The 18,985-nt window shown below is 38.3% G+C and overlaps 1 protein-coding gene across 3 annotated transcripts in view; it reads right to left on the bottom strand.

The window, feature by feature from the left end:
- VWA8 (von Willebrand factor A domain containing 8) overlaps nt 1-18,985 on the bottom strand; it is a 287,936-nt gene that overhangs the window by 62,235 nt on the left and 206,716 nt on the right. For all 3 annotated transcript variants that reach the window (XR_007356839.2, XM_048851261.2, XM_048851269.2), the window contains exons 35-37: nt 17,549-17,750; nt 13,386-13,467; nt 9,533-9,737 (exon numbers count right to left, since the gene is read on the bottom strand). Coding sequence is in view for 2 of the 3 variants with exons in the window: in XM_048851261.2 (XP_048707218.2) it covers nt 9,533-9,737; nt 13,386-13,467; nt 17,549-17,750 (489 nt within the window). In the remaining variant the exon portion in view is untranslated. The remainder of the gene's footprint in view (nt 1-9,532; nt 9,738-13,385; nt 13,468-17,548; nt 17,751-18,985) is intronic.

The raw sequence follows: 18,985 nt of genomic DNA, 5'->3' as shown, positions 1-18,985 counted from the left end.
CTCCCCTTTACCCTTGTCAACACTAACTGAAAAATATTTCAGACAAAGGATAAAATTTTCCAAAGCACTTCAGTGACTCCAGACCCTAACTTTCCTTTTCAAAAGTATTATAGGCTCTTAGGACCCTAAGTCTCACTGAAAATGGGACTTCAGCTTCTAAAAGCTTAACTCACTTTTGAAAGGACTTGGGAGCTTTTTATAATTTTACCCCAATTCAACAATCTGGTTTCCAAACTGAGTTGATTCATGTGAACACAAGATTGAACTGGTCGTCTTTTCTGGATGTAAAGCACGTGCAAGTTGCAATCATATAACAGTCATTAGGTCTCAAAAACACCTAACTCTAGAAGTAAATTTGAGCAACTAAGCTTTTTTTGTGCTAAACTTTCTTGAGCAGTATAGTATTTTACAGCTGCAGCAAATTAATGGAAATAATAAATGAGCTGAATAAAAATAAAAGTATTAACCCACTTAAAGGGTGAATAACTTACTATAGAATCGCTTATGCACAATTGATGAGAGGAAGGAAAAAAGAATGCTCCAAGACTGCCTGAAAATTATGGAGAACTGAGTAAGCAACTACAACTTATCTGCCTTCAAACTACAGAAGAGGAAAGGGGGACATCTCAGGGGATGAAGGAAAAGACACTGCCATTAAAAAACCAAACCAAAACAAAAAAAACTTTCCAGGATCCTTTTCCTTCAGACATATAAATAATACTTTGAACTTAATGTTGCTTTGGATTTACTCCAAAGTAATTAAGTGTAACTCCCTTGAATTGCATTGTAAGGGGAGATATGATTGCTCTCTATAAATATATCAGAGAGATAAATACCGGAGAGGGAGAGGAATTATTTAAGCTCACTGGGAAGTTTAGACTTGAAATTAGACAAAGGTTTCTAACCATCAGAGGAGTGAAGTTTTGGAATAGCCTTCCAAGGGAAGTAGTGGGGGCAAAAGATGTATCTGGCTTTAAGATTAAACTCGATAAGTTTATGGAGGAGATGGTATGATGAGATAATATGATTTTGGCAATTAAATGATCTTTAAATATTCATGGTAAATAGGCCCAATGGCCTGTGATGGGATGTTAGATGGGATGGGATCTGAGTTACTACAGAGAATTCTTTCCTTGGTATCTAGCTGGTGAATCTTGCCCATATGCTCAGGGTTCAGCTGATTGCCATATTTGGGGTCGGGAAGGAATTTTCCTCCAGGGCAGATTGGAACAGGCCCTGGAGGTTTTTCACCTTCCTCTGTAGCATGGGGCACGGGTCACTTGCTGGAGGATTCTCTGCTCCTTGAAGTCTTTAAACCATGATTTGAGGACTTCAATAGCTCAGACATAGGTGAGAGATTTATCGCAGGAATGGGGGGGGGGGGTGAGATTCTGTGGCCTGCATTGTGCAGGAGGTCAGACTAGATGATTATAATGGTCCCTTCTGACCTTAATATCTATGAATCTATGAAACTATGTGCAAAAGTGTTGCCCGTCTGAGGATCTCAAAGTGCTTTACAACATTAATAAATATACCATCACAGCACCCTGGTGAATTAGCTACCAAGCCCATTTTACAGATGAGGATACCGAGGCATGGACTACTTAAATGACTGACCCCTGGCTCCAAATGAGGTTGCCAGGGATGCTGCCACGGAGTGGAGATCTTGCCAGACCCCTGGGTCTTGGCTCTAGCTTGGGCTCCAGCCACTCGCAGGCTTCTTGCGGAGCTGAGAAGCCTGAAACACTAGCAGGTTTCCAATGGAAACCAGCCTGTGTTGCAGGGAAAGTTTTGTCAAATCTGTAATAGATTTAGTGAAACATTTTACTACAAGGAATTGGCATTTTTCAATTAAACTGTTTCACCTGAAAATTCCCAACGAGCTCTACTGGGAACACAAGACTCAAGACCCCTAAAATTAATCTTCCCTCCTCAATGTGCGATGAGGTTAAGGCTTTGCTGCTTCTCTCAGCTGATCAACCATTAGTCTATGAAAATTCTCATTTTAGTTCCCCCCCCCTCACTTTTTTCTCCCATTTCCCCCGCATGGTTTGAACGATTGCTATTTACAATTACGAGGCTTAGATATTGTTTCTGAATTCTAAAACTTTTGTTTTCATGACTCTGAAGACTAGGCCTCTTTAAGGCTGTGTGTACAGTAGGGGCTAAGGGTTTGATTTCCCCTGCTCATGTACACATAACCACACTAGCTCTCACCGAACTAGCATGAGTATAAATAGCAGCGTAGCCGCTGCAGTAGTGGTAGCAGCAGTGGAGGCATGGCTGAGCTGTGCTGAGTAAAAGCTACAAGAATTTCATTTTTTTCTGGGAGGTTGCAGTAAATTTATATCTTCGGACATGTTACCGCTAACATAGATTAATTCAACCAGTACTTGGGGTGCATATTTCAGTGGTCTGCATGCACTGTGCTGCATATTTTAGTGCAAAATGTGAAGATTAAAGAATGAAAAGGAGAGTCTCTATTAGCAATCACAATTTCTAATGTATTTTAAATGTTATACAATTGATGGCTTATTATTCACTTGCAGCTAAATCTTGCACCATGCATGCAAAAGGTCCTAAAGGCAGGGAAAAAAGTGCTTTAGTTTTGGTGGGCTGAGGGCAAGATGGGGAGGATGAAGGGAGCCTTCAAGTGTTCCATGCACCTAATGGGTAGAGGACTTGGGGAAGGAGCTGGTGGACCACTACTGCATCTCAGAATCAAACAATCCTGTATAGGGGAATGGTGGGAGAGGAGAACAGGAGGTTTAGGGGCTACTGCAGCTGTGAGGCTCCTCTTTGTGGTGACTGGAGGGCATGCTATCAAACCCTACAGTGTGCAGCACATTGACCTTTAATAAACTAGGAGTTAACTCTTGCAAGGAAAAACAGATATATATTTATTTTTCATGTAACTATCTCTATCTCCTACAAATTTTAATGTTCCTTTAAAAACATCAGTCCAAACTAAGGTGGGCCTACAAACACTATTATATCCTAATCACAACTGTCTGGTTATTTCATGGCATTGCTACAGTTCTCTGAGATGTGAAGAGTATCATATAAGGATAAAGTACTAACTTTTCCAGTTCCTGGGGTAAGGGCACAGCCAGATTCATGTTTTGCAGGAACACTGGTTGAGTGTCACATTAATAAAGTGCCAGCTGGCCAGAGCTGAGGCCAAAAAGACAATAACCCTCCGCAATGTTTCTCTTCACTGAAAACAAATAAGTAGAACAATCAACAACTGTTCTTGAGAGGCATGAGTCCACCGAGAGGTGTGGTGGTTGGCACAAAGCACCTTGTCTTGGTGTACAGCTGGATGATCAATAGTCTTCTGTGATGTCCAATTTGATGGGAGTGTGAAGATCAAAATTTCTTCATAAAGTTGGCTGACAAAAGTTTCAATGTCTCTACAGAGTAGAGTAGTGTGGGGGTCGGACATTCACCTGATTTGGCCTCTCTGCCATGGGCGGTAAGAGAGACCTGAGGGAGGGTTGTGGCTGCTCTGCGCTTTATGCCCTCCAACAGAAACCGCTTTTCAAAAGACTATGATCTTGTGTACATGATATGCATGTGCACCTACAATGGGATGCACACTGACACATACTTCAAGAAAAACTACTCTACTCTCCAACTACTACTGTTTTTAAAGGAAAGAGCTCTGGTATGGAACAGAGCAGCTCACTTCTGCAACCACTCGTGGTGCCCAGAGCACAGAAACTGCCTTGAATCTAATGGACAAGTTTTCATGGTGGTATTGTCTAGATTGAGACTGTGAGAATTTGGTGACATTTCACAATGGATCACTTAGCACCACAGCTACAAAGAGGAAAATACCATGGAAACATTAGAGTGCATTGGCCGGAGGTCTTCAGGAAGCCACCAGTGGCAGCGTGGTTTTGGATTTTGGGGGTGTGCAACGTGTGGGAAATTTTGTACACATCTTTTGTAATTTTTTAACCCAAGCACTTTATTTGCACTTGTATTCACCAGGGACTGATGTTTCAGATGTTTTATTTAGGCTTCTAAAAGCATTAACATTTTGACTATAATTTTCTACACATGGAATTCTGACCCTGAGTCTAAGTAAGGCAAGTTTCGTGTTCTAGTTTTGGCACCAATTTGCAATAGTAAAAGGTGAAGAGTACTGACCATAGGGAATGTTGCTAGATGGCAACTTATCAGAAATGAGTAATTTATTTTAATTCTGTATTTGGAGATGGAAAGCTAGCTCTGAATGTTTCAGGTATATAAAGTAGCTGATGTATAATCACATTATTAAACTTTGCACACCTTCTAAAATGTATCTCAAAGCTTGTTTTTATATAAATATTGTGGTGTGAGTGGAAGAACCCTCAATTCTGAATGTATTGGAAACTAGATGGGACATAAGATTCAACGATGTGCTGTAGGAGACAACCAAGCACTGGGAGAATTTAATAGGACTTAGAATCATAGAATATCAGGGTTGGAGGGGACCTCAGGAGGTCATCTAGTCCAACCCCCTGCTCAAATTAAATCATCCCAGCCAGGGCTTTGTCAAGCCTGACCTTAAAAACTTCTAAGGAAGGAGATTCCACCACCTCCCTAGGTAACCCATTCCAGTGATTCACTATGCTCCTAGTGAAAAAGTTTTTCCTAATATCCAACCTAAACCTCCCCCACTGCAACTTGAGACCATTATTCCTCATTCTGTCATCTGATGCCACTGAGAACAGTCTAGATCCATCCTCTTTGGAACCTCCTTTCAGGTAGTTGAAAGCAACTATCAAATCCCCCATCATTTGTCTCTTCTGCAGAATAAATAATCCCAGTTCCCTCAGCCTCACCTCATAAGTCATGTGCTCCAGCCCCATAATAATTTTTGTTGCCCTCCGCTGGACTCTTTCCAATTTTTCCACATCCTTCTTTTAGTGTGGGGCCCAAAACTGGACACAGTACTCCAGATGAGGCCTCACCAATGCTGAATAGAGGGGAATGATCACGTCCCTTGATCTGCTGGCAATGCTCCTGCTTATACAGCCCAAAATGCCGTTAGCCTTCTTGGCAACAAGGGCACACTGTTGACTCATATCCAGCTTCTCGTCCACTGTAACCCCTAGGTCCTTTTCTGCAGAACTGCTGCCTAGCCACTCGGTCCCTAGTCTGTAGCTGTGCATGGGATTCTTCCGTCCTAAGTGCAGGACTCTGCACTTGTCCTTTTTGAACCTCATCAGATTTCTTTTGGCCCAATCCTCTAATTCGTCTAGGTCCCTCTGTATCCTATCCCTACCCTCCAGTGTTTCTACCACTTCTCCCAGTTTAGTCTCATATGCAAACTTGCTGAGGGTGCACTCCACGCTATCCTCCAGATCGCTAATGAAGATATTGAACAAAATCAGCCCCAGGACCGACCCCTGGGGCACTCCACTTGATACAGGCTGCCAACTAGACATGGAGCCATTGATCACTACCCGTTGAGCCCGACGATCTAGCCAGCTTTCTATCCACCTTATAGTCCATTCATCCAGCCCATACTTCTTTAACTTGCTGGCAAGAATACTGTGGGAGACCGTATCAAAAGCTTTGCTAAAGTCAAGGAGTAACACGTCCACTGCTTTCCCCTCATCCACAGAGCCAGAGTCTTTTCTATCTCTAATTTCTAGGTCTCCCCTCTAATAGCCACCAACTAAATTTACTGAGGGTTCTGTGTACATTGCCCTAAAACATTTAGGGTAAGTTTTTTTTCTTTTAAAAATGAGTGCCTAAAGGAAAGCTTCTAAGCCCATACTTAGGCACCTCATAAAGTGGCCAGATTTTCAAAAGTGCTGGACTCCCAGAACATCTAGTAACTCCATCGACATAAATGGGTGTCCAGCGCTTTTGAAAATCTGAACACTTTACTGGTTGCCTAAGTATGATCTTAGAAGCCTAACTTCAGACACCCAGATGTAAACATTTTGGCATATTATATAAAATCCCCGACACACACAGAGTCCAAACATTTTATGAAATAGGGAAAATTTATGATTAGATTTTAACATGTAATTTTACTTCTAGAAACTATTTTTTGTAGCCTCACGGTTTCAGCAGTTTGAACACCGTTGAGTGTGTATACAATACAAAACAAATATTGACTGATTTGAAGGCTAACAAAAGATTACACCACTGGATCCCAATTGATGAATACAAAGGCGAAATGGAACAGTTGTGTTTTTGCCTAAAACCTATCCATATTTGTTTAGCCTTGTGGACTGCTGTAGCTAAAGAAAGTTCGGAGGAAGTCCTTGTTGACATTTTATTTAAATACTGTTTGCTTTCCATTTGTTTGGCCGCTTATGTGCATACTGCCTGTTTGTGAGGTTTAATGCCTGCTTGCGGAAACCAAAGCACAAGTCCAGAAGCTAAAACTAAAACTAAAACTGGTTTGGAGGCCTGTTCTCAGCTATCAGAACATACTTCCTATCAGAGACTTCAAACCATTTTGCTTCAAAGGACAGAAGCTTAGCAGACATGTTGTGCTGTTCGGTGGAAGGGTCAGAAATGTCTCATTAAATCCCCGGGAAAAGTCCAACAACTTGAACAAATGTGATCTGCAAGACACTTTTGATTCTTCAAATGTGCATATTAAGCAGTATTTTGATGCAGCTTTTTTAGCAGAGCAGCTTGTCAGTATCTCCTGAGGCCAAGGTTAAATTCACATTTCTTATTTCTTGCTTACTTTCAGATAGGGTAATAATTTTTACTTTTGATAGGGGATAACTTGAGAACATATTTATGCATTGCAATATCATCCCTTAGCTTATGAAAATAAATGCCATGTATAAAACAAAGCTATTATGTCTATGTCCATTAAAAGGCTAACCACATATAGAAAAAGGGCCTTCTCACTTCCCCACACCAGGTAAACTTATATTTCACAATGTGCACATATTGCGTGCCAACATTTTAAAAAAAAGATACGTTAAATGCTAAATGATAAATTATTTCTTGCTGCTCTATAAAATGCTGTGTGCTGATAATAATGCATTTTGCAGCAAGGTTGATTTGTAATCAAAATCCTGACCTTTTAAAAAAAAGTAATATAAAGTTGAAAAACGTGCAGAAATGAATATGGTCTGAATTTGCAGACCAAAATGTAGGGTTTCTTCTCAGCCTTTCAGTTCAAACCAATGTTATATAATTTTAAAATCTGACAGTGCCCTGATAGGAGATGTATCTCCTGCATCGTCAGAAGGAAGAAGTAGATCCGCTAACAGGATTTTTCTAACTTTTAGAATCTTATAGCCAACAAAAAAGTGGCAACGTGTCTTGTAGTTAGGAAGATTTGGTGTCAAGAGAACTAAATTCTATGACTAATTTGCCATTAAATTACTCTGTGAGCTTGGGAAAATCCTGTAGCCTTTCTGTAATAATTATTACTCAATGTTGTAATATGCTTTGACATTTTCAGATGAAGTATACTTCGCAAGCACAAAGTAGATTTTTTAAAAATATTCAGCTGAGTTGACTGAAATTATAGAAATTCGATGAGACTGAATCAAAAGAGAGCTACAGAACAAACTAATTAAAGCCAGTAATCCTGACACTGTTCTTCCAAGATAAGAACAGTGATATTTTGTTATTAACCACATCAACGAAAAACAACGAGGAGTCCGGCGGCACCTTAAAGACTAACAGATTTATTTGTTATAAATAAATCTGTTAGTCTTTAAGGTTCCGCCGGACTCCTCGTTGCTTTTATGGGCACAGACTAACACGGCTACCCCTCTGATACTTGGTACACATCAACCAAAATACTCTGGTTAAAACTGACTACATTTGGCCATTAGAGGGCGCTAACACTACTTTACTGACAATGGAAATGTCTGGCATTGGTAAAGCAATAAATACCACCACAAATGTTGGTACTGAAAGAGTGTTTTTTTTTTTCTCATGACTTTTATGAAAGGCATTTGCTCCAGTAACAAGAATATGTTAGTGGTTGCACAAAATTCTATAAATACAGAACATCTTGTGGAATGGGAGTTGGGGGTAGGAAGAGAGAGTGAAAGGAGAATTATACTTTCTGCCTACTAAATCCAGTTTATACTTTGGGCTACTGGATCTCTTGAAAATAATGTGGAAAGATTTAATTTAGAAAAGATTAAATCTACTGTCACATTTGAAAGTGCTGGAAAAGGGGTTATACAGATTGATGAAAACTGAAATAATTATAATTACATATAAAGATTACAATTCCTTTTTGTGCAAAGAGACAAAAAGGGAGTAACATATTTATGGCCACATGGGGCTATATAGAGATTGATATACTGCACAGCATGGCTACTTGGAAATTTATGGCAAAAGCTGGAAAAGAACTCAAATCCTTCTGAACCTCATGTCCTACTGATTCAAGTATAGGAAAACCTCTTTTAACTGTTTACAGTATACAGATTATGAGACAGTTGAATAGTGCCGATTCTGTCCATTATATTGCTGCAGTGCACATACACACTAGCTGATACATGTATATGTATTTTGTGTGTGCGCATGCATGCCTATACACACACAGTACTCACAGATATTTATATTTTTTTACTTACATGTTGTATATTGTCATTATCTACAAATCTATTCAGCAATGGAATTTTTGAGACACTTACAATTTGGCCCAATCTGCCTAGATTCCCATAGGGACAGCAAAAGACACCACTCTCGAAACTGGACCGTTCTCCTGCAACGTTTCAAGTTCCTTTTCGAAAGTATGGAGGTGGTACAGTGCTTAAAACAATTCCCAATAATTTCTTTGATTACTGGAAAAATACCTATTTTGGAAATAGCTGAAATATTTTCACTGAAACTTTCAAAAAAAAAAATCTATCATGAGGCAGAAGGCAAGCTTGGAAAATTTCAGCCCAAATGGTTAAAGTCTAGTAAAAATGCAAACTGAAAACAGGAGGATTTCCTGGAAACGTTAGACAACAGGCATTACTACCAGAACGTAAGAACAGCCATATTGAGTCAGACTAGTCGTCCATCTGGCCCAGCATCCTGTCTTCTGACAGTGGCTAGAGCCAGATGCTTCAGAGGGAACGAACAGAAAAGGGCAACTTCGAGTGCACTATCCCGTCGTCCAATCCCAGCTTTTGGTAGTTAGAGGTTTAGGATACCTGGACCATGGCGTTGTGTCCCTGTCCATTCCAGCTAATAGTCACTGATGGACCTATCCTACGTGAACTTATCTAATTCTTTTTTTAATCCAGTTATACCTTTGACCTTCAGAACATCTCCTGGCAATGTGTTCCACAGGTTGACTGCACTGTGTGAAGAAGTACTTCCTTTTGTTTGTTTTAATCCTGCTGCCTACTAACAGTTCCACCTATAATAAGCTCTTAAAAGACCACATGATTTTTCTGCAAAAAGATCTATTTGATTTTTGTTGCTGGTCTAGGTCTAATTCTACTTCATGATACTTTTCATCACAATTTATTTTTTAAACAACCTAGAAACTTCAACTCACTGGCAATGTTTTGTTAATGTTTTTAACTTGAGATTTTTAAAGTCCTACCTGTACAGGTCTACCATCCTCTTGTCCAATCATGTTTCTCCAGTCCTGCAGAGAGCGCTGTAGGCTGTCAAGTCCCGTCTCCCAAAGCCTGACACTGCCTCCCATATCCACTGTAACCAAACCTACTTTGCCCAGTGGCGCCAACAGAACGTCTGTGTCCGAGATCTTTGACAGCCATGATGTATATGGTGAGAGAGACACTGATCTGAAAAATAAAGCCAAATATGGTTTATCTAACAGTCACAATTGACACTAGAGAAAATATTTCTGTAGCCATGGTGCCAATTTTAAAAAATACCCTTGAGCAAGATCACAGAAAGCTGTATAGTAGTGAATATGATCCATCGGCAATCCAAGTGAGATCAAGACTGGACCTGGCAGTCCCACTATATTACCCAAAGCACACCACATACTCGAACTAGATAGGGTGGAAAGATGTTTGCATAATACTGATAACTGAATAAAAGATAGCTAAGACAAATGTAGCTGTATAAGTACCCTCTCTCTACAATCTATTTTAAGAAGATCAGTCCTCTTGTTAGAGAGAACAAGTGGGGATGAAATAACCAGGTCAAACAGGAAGCAAGCAACACAGAAAATCTGGAAAATAGGGAAGTTGAGCAGAAATCCAAAAGAGCATTTGTATCCTGACTGTTATAACCTCTAAGAATGACCTTCATTCAAGTGCCAGCAGCAAATTTATTAGTGATCCCAAACTTATCATGCTGGGAATTACAGGAAGGCTCAGAGAAGAGAAATAAAAGATATGATAAAATTATGATTATAAAAATATTTGGCAAGGGAAAACAGAAAAGTACAAAATAAATGGGAAAGAACACAATAGTAACTTTGGAAAATAACTTGAAATAATACGGAAAATTTCTCTAAGACCTGGTTTACACACTAAGTGGCACCGATTTAATTAAAGGTGTGAAGTTAAAATGATTTAAGCCTTGTCTACATGGCAAGTTACTGCGAGGGAAACCAGGGTGTCAATCTACAGCATACCCGCTTGCCGCACAGTAACTTACGATGTAGACACAGCTACGGTGCACTGAAGTCTTAGAGTACGGCTTGGCTTACTACTACTTGAAATCGTAGTACACCAAGCCAAACTCCAGGACTTTCAGTGCACTGTACCTGTGTCTGCATGGGAAGTTACTGTGCAGCAAGCTGGTATGCTGTAGATTCACACTGTGGCTTGCCATGCAGTAACTTGCCATGTAGATAAGGCCTAAATTGATCTGGTGCAACTTAAGGTTATATAGGTTTAAGAATCCCTTAAATCAGTTCATCTTAAATCAGTTTGTAATCATCTTAAACTGAACTGATTTAAAGACTCTTAAATCCCACACTAGGAGAGGTTGTATCAGTTTAACTAAATAGGTTTCTATCCAATTTAATTTGCATGTAAACTGTATGCAGACAAGGTTTATCATCTAAATAATGTGAAATTAAATTAGTACAGCTAAACAACATGATGGTGGGACTAGTTTCATGCCACAAAACTGTCTGCATTACCACACGCAGTAGTTAGCACCATCTATCACAATCTTAACCCAGAAGGAAAACTCTGAAACCTTGATTCAAAAAAGCATCCTTAGGTGGGTAAGAATGCAAGCATGGGCTTATGACACAATGAAATGAATGTTAAGGCTGAAAGAGATATCAGTGGAGCCCTGTTAATACCCAGAAAAATATTACTTTTCTTTAAAGACATTCTAAATTTCTTAAAACATACAAAATTATGAAGAGTGGAAATGAATAATTTGGGGATCCAGTCTGTTTTTTACTACTGTATTCTCCTGCATTGTTCACCATCATCCCACCTGATTGATCGTGCCAATCTGACCTAAACTTTGCTCTTTTAGTTTATTCTGTAACATAAATGTGCTGTTGGATGTATGCTATTGATTTTATGTATTGTTTATTAAATGTGTAGTAAATATTTCAAGAGGAATACAGTCCCATGTTAAGTTGTCAGAGTTCTATAATTTTTTTATTGTGTAATGTAATGTGTTGGAGTAAACAAATATTTTCAAGGACAGAATTGGAATGATTGATTTGTTTGGTGTTATGAAATGCGCTAATAATAGTGATGCAATAATGTTATGTAGTGATATGTAGGTCCTGAAAGTTTGTTATTTTAACTATTTTAAATATATGGTGTAGCAACTAACATACCTAGTTTTCTGTAGTTAGGAATGTTTTAATATATGTATACATTTGTGTTATAGGGCTTAGAAATTAACCCTTAAAAAGGAAATGGAATTTTATAATCTACTTGGACCTTTGAACATATTTTTGAAAACTTTAACAGGCAGAATATGCTGACACAACATGTGGCATATGTAATTTCAGACAGAAAGTTACCTTTTGGGGGATGTTTTGGGAGTTTGAAAATAGAGCTTATAATGGAAAACTAGCTTCAATCTCACTTATGAAGCAACTATCACTGCTCCATAATAAGAAGCAACTCCGGAACCAAAAAGGTTCTGAATATAAGCTACCCACCCAGATTTGGAGAAAAGACCCAAACAGGACTTTCATCTTTATTACTATGAATTCATGCCTTTTAACCTATGTGCTGAGGCCCTGCAAACAATGCATTTCCCTGCCAAATGCTCTCTACAAATTGATAGGACAAAAGATCTAGCTGCAGATTTGCTCTTTGGCTGTATATATTCAGAACTTTTAGGTTATGCAAACCATGAGAAACATGGATGAACAATCATTTTTAGATAAAACTACACTGTACTATAAATAGAAATGTAGATTTCTCATTTACATAGTGGATTCCATTAAAAAAACCTACACTAAAGAATGTTAGTGATGCAAAATGAAGCATTCAAAATTCAGGAAATAATTCCATATGTACCCTCAAAGTTCAATTGGAAGGAAGCAGAATACATTTAAAATCTGGTCTCATTCCATACATGCTCTTAACGATCATATGGAATGAGACAGGTTTTTTTAAAATCAATATAATATTTCATACATTTTGGTTATACACACGTGCAGTACCAATGAAAAGTTGGGAGACCAATGAAAAGTTGGGAGACTGTTATTCAAGGAAACCTTTATCATTGTGAAAAATGACAATTCATAAGCAAAGTATGCTTTTAAAATTATACTTTGCACTTGTTGAAGATGAATTTATTAACGTAGGCTGTCAGGTACTATAACATGGAGGCCATACAATCTATCTAAGGTACTCATATGGCCTCACAATTTTTAAGGTGTTTATCATCCAACACCCCTGTGAGGCAAGAAACTGCATTTTACAGACAGGGAACTGAGGCAAAGACAGACTTAAGTGATTTGCCCAAGATCACACAGGAAGTCTAGTGGAGCAGGAACTTGGAGCTCAGGTCCCCCTACCATCGGACTGTCTTTCCTCTCTATATTAGATCCTAGAGAGATAGAAATATGAAGACGAGAAGGGACAGATGAAAAGAGAGAAGGAAGGAAGCAAGGAAGATGAGGAGACAAAGGGTGAGACGGGGGAAGAGAGGAAATGGGGAGGGGAGAAAAAGGAGAAGAGGAAGGTGCCCCTAATATCAATTGCTAACACAAATTTTTTCCTGGGTACCAGCTAATGGATAAATACAACTTTTTAATAGAGGAGTACACCATACACAGTGGCTGAAGAGTTCTGCACATTGGAGTAAAAATTACTTTCACAACATTAAATAATCCAATAGGTAATAAGGAAACAGTGTACTGAAAACCCACCCATACGTCACATAGAAAATATAAGAAAAGCAAATATCTATTCTAAATAATAGAGCTTAATGAATTGTATTTGTTATTCCTACAAGATGAGGCTGTTTTACTGATGGAAATCAGATACCTGGGAATAGGGATGTATTTAAGTTTCTTTGAGTTAAGGTCTGTTACTTCCAGATATCCAGCTGCTTGTGGAGGAGCGATATCTGCAGATAAATACATTTGTTAAAGAAAATTACTTTAGCTACATCATTAATAAAATATTACACTTGTATCTATCAGATTAAATTTAAACATACATTATATAGGACATAACAGAAAATGATAAACTTTCAAATTAAATGTAGGTCTATACATTGCAATTATTGAATTTTATTACTGATATAATAGTCAGCAATTAGGAGGCTACAATAATAAAAGAGCAACATTGTACAGTGCAGTGGATGTCAAAACAAATAAAGTCCTGGTCACAAAAATGCCCATCAGGCATTATTGCAACCTCTACCTCATTTCTTTTACCTGTCATTGAAGATAATTCATATTGTTCATCTGACTGACAGTATATTTGTGGAGCATTTCAAAACACAGTGCTTTTAAAAATCTTGAAAATCGCAAGGTACATATTAACTGTGAGGTAATTTTTTAAATTAAATCTGCTGCCTATTAATTTAATCAGGTGACCCCTGGTTTTTGTATTGCGTGAAAGGGTAAATAAAACATCTCTACTCATTTTGTCCACACCATTGATGATGTTATAGGCCTCTATCATATTGCCCCTTAGTTGTCTCTTTTCTAAGCTGAACAGCCCTAATTCTTTTAGTCTCTCCTCCTATTCAGATCATTTATGAATATGTTGAACAGTACAGATCCTCTCCCCACTGTAAAAACTGACCATTTATTCCTACCCCTTGTTTCTTTCTTTTAACCAGTTATGGATCCATGAGAGGACCTTCCCTCCTATCCCATGACTCCTTACTTTGCTTAAGAGCCTTTGGTGGGTGACCTTGTCAAAGGATTCCTGAAAATCCAAGTATATATATATCCTGGATCACCCTTGTCCACATATTGGTTGATCCCAGCAAGGAATTCTAATAGACTGATGAGGCATGATTTCCCTTTCGAAAAGCCAGACTGACTCCTTCCCAGCATATTGTGTTCATCTCTGTGTCTGATAATTCTATTCTTTACTATAGTTTCAACCAATCTGCCCGGGTCTGAAGTTAGGTTTACCAGCTCATAATTACCAGGATTGCCTCTAGAGGTTTTTAAAAATCAGCGTCACATTAGCTATCTACCAATCACCTGGTATGCAGTAAGTTACATACCACAGTTAGTAGTTCTGTAATTTCACATTTGAGTTCCTTCAGAACGCTTGGGGAATACCATCTGGTCCTTATAACTTATTAATGTTTAGCTTGTTCCAAAACTTCCTCTACTGACACCTCAATTTGGGACAGTTCTTCAGATATGTCAACTGAAAAGATGGCTCTCTCACATCCTCTGTATTAAAGACTGATGCTCCGTTAGCATCTCAAATCGTTCAGTTGCCCTACGGATTGTTTGGCAGGCTTCCTGTTTCTGATGTACTTAGTTTTTTGCTTGTTAGATTTTGTGTCTTTTGCTAGTTGCTCTTCAAATTCTTTTTTGGCCTGCCTAATTATACTTGTACACTTGACTTGCCAGAGTTCTGTTTCTTTCTATTTTCCTCAGTACATTTGACTTTCAATTTTTAAAAGATGTCTTTTTGTTTCTAACCACCTCCTTTACTCTGTTTAGCCACGCTGGTAGTTTTTGGTCCTGTTTTTGTTTTATTTGAAGTATACATATAGTTTGAGCCTCTGTTACGGTGTTTTTAAAAAGTTTACATGCAGCTTGCAGGCATTTCACTCTTGTGACTGTTCCTAGCATCCTCATTTTCCTGCAGTTCTCCTGTTTGAAGTGAAAAGCTACTGCGGTGTGTTTCTTTAGTATTCTCCTCCTCCCCACCCCCGGTGATGTTACATTTAATTATTTATGGTTGCTATTACTGAGCGGTTCACCTGTCGTCACGTTATAGACCAGATCGTGCTTACACTTAGGACTATACCAAGAACTACCTGTCTCCTTGTGGGTTCCAGGACTAGCGACTCCAAGAAGCAGAAATTTTATCTCTGCATTCCATCCTGAGGTGACATGTTCCCAGTCAATATGGGAATAGTTGAAATCCCCCATTATTACTGGGTTTTCGGTTTTTGTATCCTCTCTAATCTCCCTGGACATTAAACAATCATGTCACCATCCTGGTAAGGTGGTCAGTAGCATATGCCTACTGCTATACGCTTATTATTGAAACATGAAATTTCTATCCATAGAGAGCCTACGTAAATAAGATTTTTACTATATTTGACTCTATGCTTTCTTTCACATATAGTGCCATGCCCCCACCACTCTGACCTACTTTGTCATTGCTATATATTTTGTACCCTGGTGTTTCCACATCCTATCGATCATTGTAATTCCAAAAACTTTCTCTGATGCCTCTTATATCAATATCCTAATTTAATACCAGGTCCTCATCTGCACACATATTTATATTTAGACTTGTATTTGTATACAAGCTTTTATAATATTTGTCAATATTTAGTTGTCTGCCTTCATGTGATGTGGTAGAAGTAAGCAGTTATTTTAAATCCATACCCAGTAAATGATGAATGCACAAGTCCATGTTTGCCCTTAAGTAGCCCTAATTTACACATCCTTGCTTTCAGACTTAATAAGTATATTACTGAAATATGACACGATCCCTTACCTATGTTTATATTTTGAGGGCACAGATCTATTTGGTATTCTTTGGAGAGTTAATTATTTGCTTTTTTTTTTTTTTTTAAATATAGCTACTATCTAAGTTACCAGTACCAATAAAATAAAGAACAACTTCTTTGTTTACTGCTGCTGGAACAATCTTGACAAAATGTATTGCACTGTGTTAGAATCTGGCTGAAGTATTTTAAATTCTTAATAGAAATGGAAGGCTGTGTGCCAAAACTGACCAGTTACTGGGGAGGATAGGAAAAGTAGGGCTACACACCAAATTCCAGTTATTTCAATTTGGCTGGATACTTAGAACAAATATTTTTTTGTTTTTTTATTATAACAAATTGCAACAGTTGCTGAATCAGCATTCTATAGCATTTGCTCATGCATAAAGCCAAGCTTACAGTGATTTTTAATGATTGTTTTATATGCAGCTTTCTTCTGTTTCACATGACAACTCAGTTTTGCAGAATAAATGGTGTGAATAAGCAACCTTCTGCTACACATACAAGCTCAGGAATGTAAGAGGCATGTATTTTATCTCTGAAATCAAAGTAGATTTCACACATCAGAATGAGTGAGTCAGCCTCAATAAAAGAATATTAATCATTTGAGTGGTTTAAAAATAAAATACACTTAAATAATAACAAAATAAAACACTAATCAATTTAAAAAGAAGTACATTACATTAAAGCAATCTGTTTTTATTAGGGAAATTTTATATAAACAGGGAAATTATAAAGTTAGGGAAATTATATATAAATTGTATATAAACATTCATCCACAAAATATAATAAATAGTCAAATGTGATTTTCCTGGGAAGCAGATAAGGAAATACAATAATATCCCATTTGGCAGATGAGGAAACTGAGGCAGATACATTAAATGATTTCCCAAGGCAACATGGCAAATCAATGGAAGAAAAGTAGTTAGACTCAGGAATTGCATATGCTCAATATAATAAAAATATTTTGTTCTACTATGCCACTTTCCATCCACAGATGCGAAGGCACTTTACAAACATTTGTGGATTAAGCTTACAACACCCCGATGACGTACTGGCACAGAGAAATGAAGTGATTTGCCAAAGGCTACACAAGGAATCTGTAGCAGATTTACCTGTGCCTGAACCTCATGAACTTCTACCCCTTCTACCTTAGAGCATGTACGTGCACAGATGGCCACAGAGTCAAGTTATTGAAGACACAATTAACTCCATTAGGATTAACTCCACTAGGATACCTATTCTGTGGGTATTCAGATGACTTAATTCCCTAATCTTACAATTTAGGATCTTTAATGTGCACTAAATTCATTCTAGAATTGGTAAAATGTGTGCAACTACCATCTTTCTCCCCAAATCCAGTTAGGATTTGAAATGTTTGCTTTCTGATTCTTTAAAGTACTTTATAAACATACAACATGAGTACTCTCCAATTAAAACAAAGCCTTCATCTACAGTTGATATAGTTGAAATACAATATATCTCTTACCTTTTGGATAAAGTTCTTTCAAAGGGACATCTCCAGGTGCTAAAATTCTGACTATCTGATTAGTAGCTAGTAAAGTCACACAATTGATTTGTTTTGCAACTCCAGTTTTACTGCGCCTCCCATAGTAAAATGGATCAGAAGGAGAAGCATGTCTGCTGTCCAACGACGAGTCTCTTTTCCAGCTGTACACCTCATTGGGAGACTGAGAGAGAGAGAAGGTAACTTGAGGATTTCAGTGAGCAAAGACTTGTATAAAGCACCCTTTAAACAAATGGTTTTGATAAGCTCACATTTCAAATCAAACGTAACCATTCTGAACAATTCTCAGTTCATGCCACGACAGGTAGAAGAGTTGGCTGTCTCTGTCTTTGAGGGAACTTCTACTGGCAAGATGTGTGAGCGTCTACTAACCTAAAAACAGCCATATTGGTTCAGACCAAGGCTCTTCTTGCCCAGTACCCTGTCTTTGGCAGTGGCCTGTACCAGACCTTCAGGAAGAGTGAACAGAACAGGGAAATTATGGAGTAATCCACCCGTCTTCCACTCCCAGCTTCTGGCAGTCAGAGGTTTAGGGTCATTCCGAGCATGGGGCTGCGTCCCTGACCATCTTGGCTAATAGCCATTGATGGACTTATCCTCTATGAACTTATCTGGTTGTTTTATGAACACATTTATACTTTTGGCCACCATAACATCCCAAGGCAATGAGTTCCACAGGTTAGTTGTGCATTGTGTGAAAAAGTACTTCCCCTTGTTTTTATTAAACCTGGTGCCTATTAATTTAATCAGGTGATCACTGGTTTTTGTATTTTGTGAAGGGGTAAATAACACTTTTCTATTCACGTTTGCCACATCATTCATGATTTTATAAACCTATATCATATCCCCCCTTCATTGTCTCTTTTCTAAGATGAACAGCCCTAATCCTTTTAGTCTCCCCTCGTATGGAAACTGTTCCATACCCTTAATCATCTTTTCTGCCCTTCTCTAAATCTCTTCCAGTTCCACTATATCCTTTTTGAGATGGGGTGACCAGAACTGGACAAAGTATTAAAGGTGTGGGCATATCATAGATTTATATAATGGCATTATGGTATTTTCTACACCTTTTCTAATAGTTCCTAACATACTGTCAGCCTTTTTGACTGCTGGTAGGCATTGAGCAGAAGCTTTCAGAGAACTATCCAAGGTGATTCCAAGGTCTCTTTCTTGGATGGCAACAGCTAATTTAGAACCCATCATTGTATATGTGTAGTTGGGATTAGGTTTTCCAATGTGCATTTCTTTGCACTTAACTTTGAATTTCACCTGCCATTTTCTTCCCCACTCAGCCAGTTTTATGAGATCCCTTTGTAACTCCTCAGTCTGTTTCGGACTCAACTATCTTGAATAATTTTGTAGCATCTGCACACTTTGCCATTTCATTGTTAACCCCCT

Source organism: Caretta caretta, chromosome 1 (assembly GCF_965140235.1).
Source record: "Caretta caretta isolate rCarCar2 chromosome 1, rCarCar1.hap1, whole genome shotgun sequence".
Lineage (NCBI taxonomy): Eukaryota > Metazoa > Chordata > Testudines > Cheloniidae > Caretta > Caretta caretta.
This window is presented reverse-complemented; position numbering and strand designations above follow the sequence as displayed.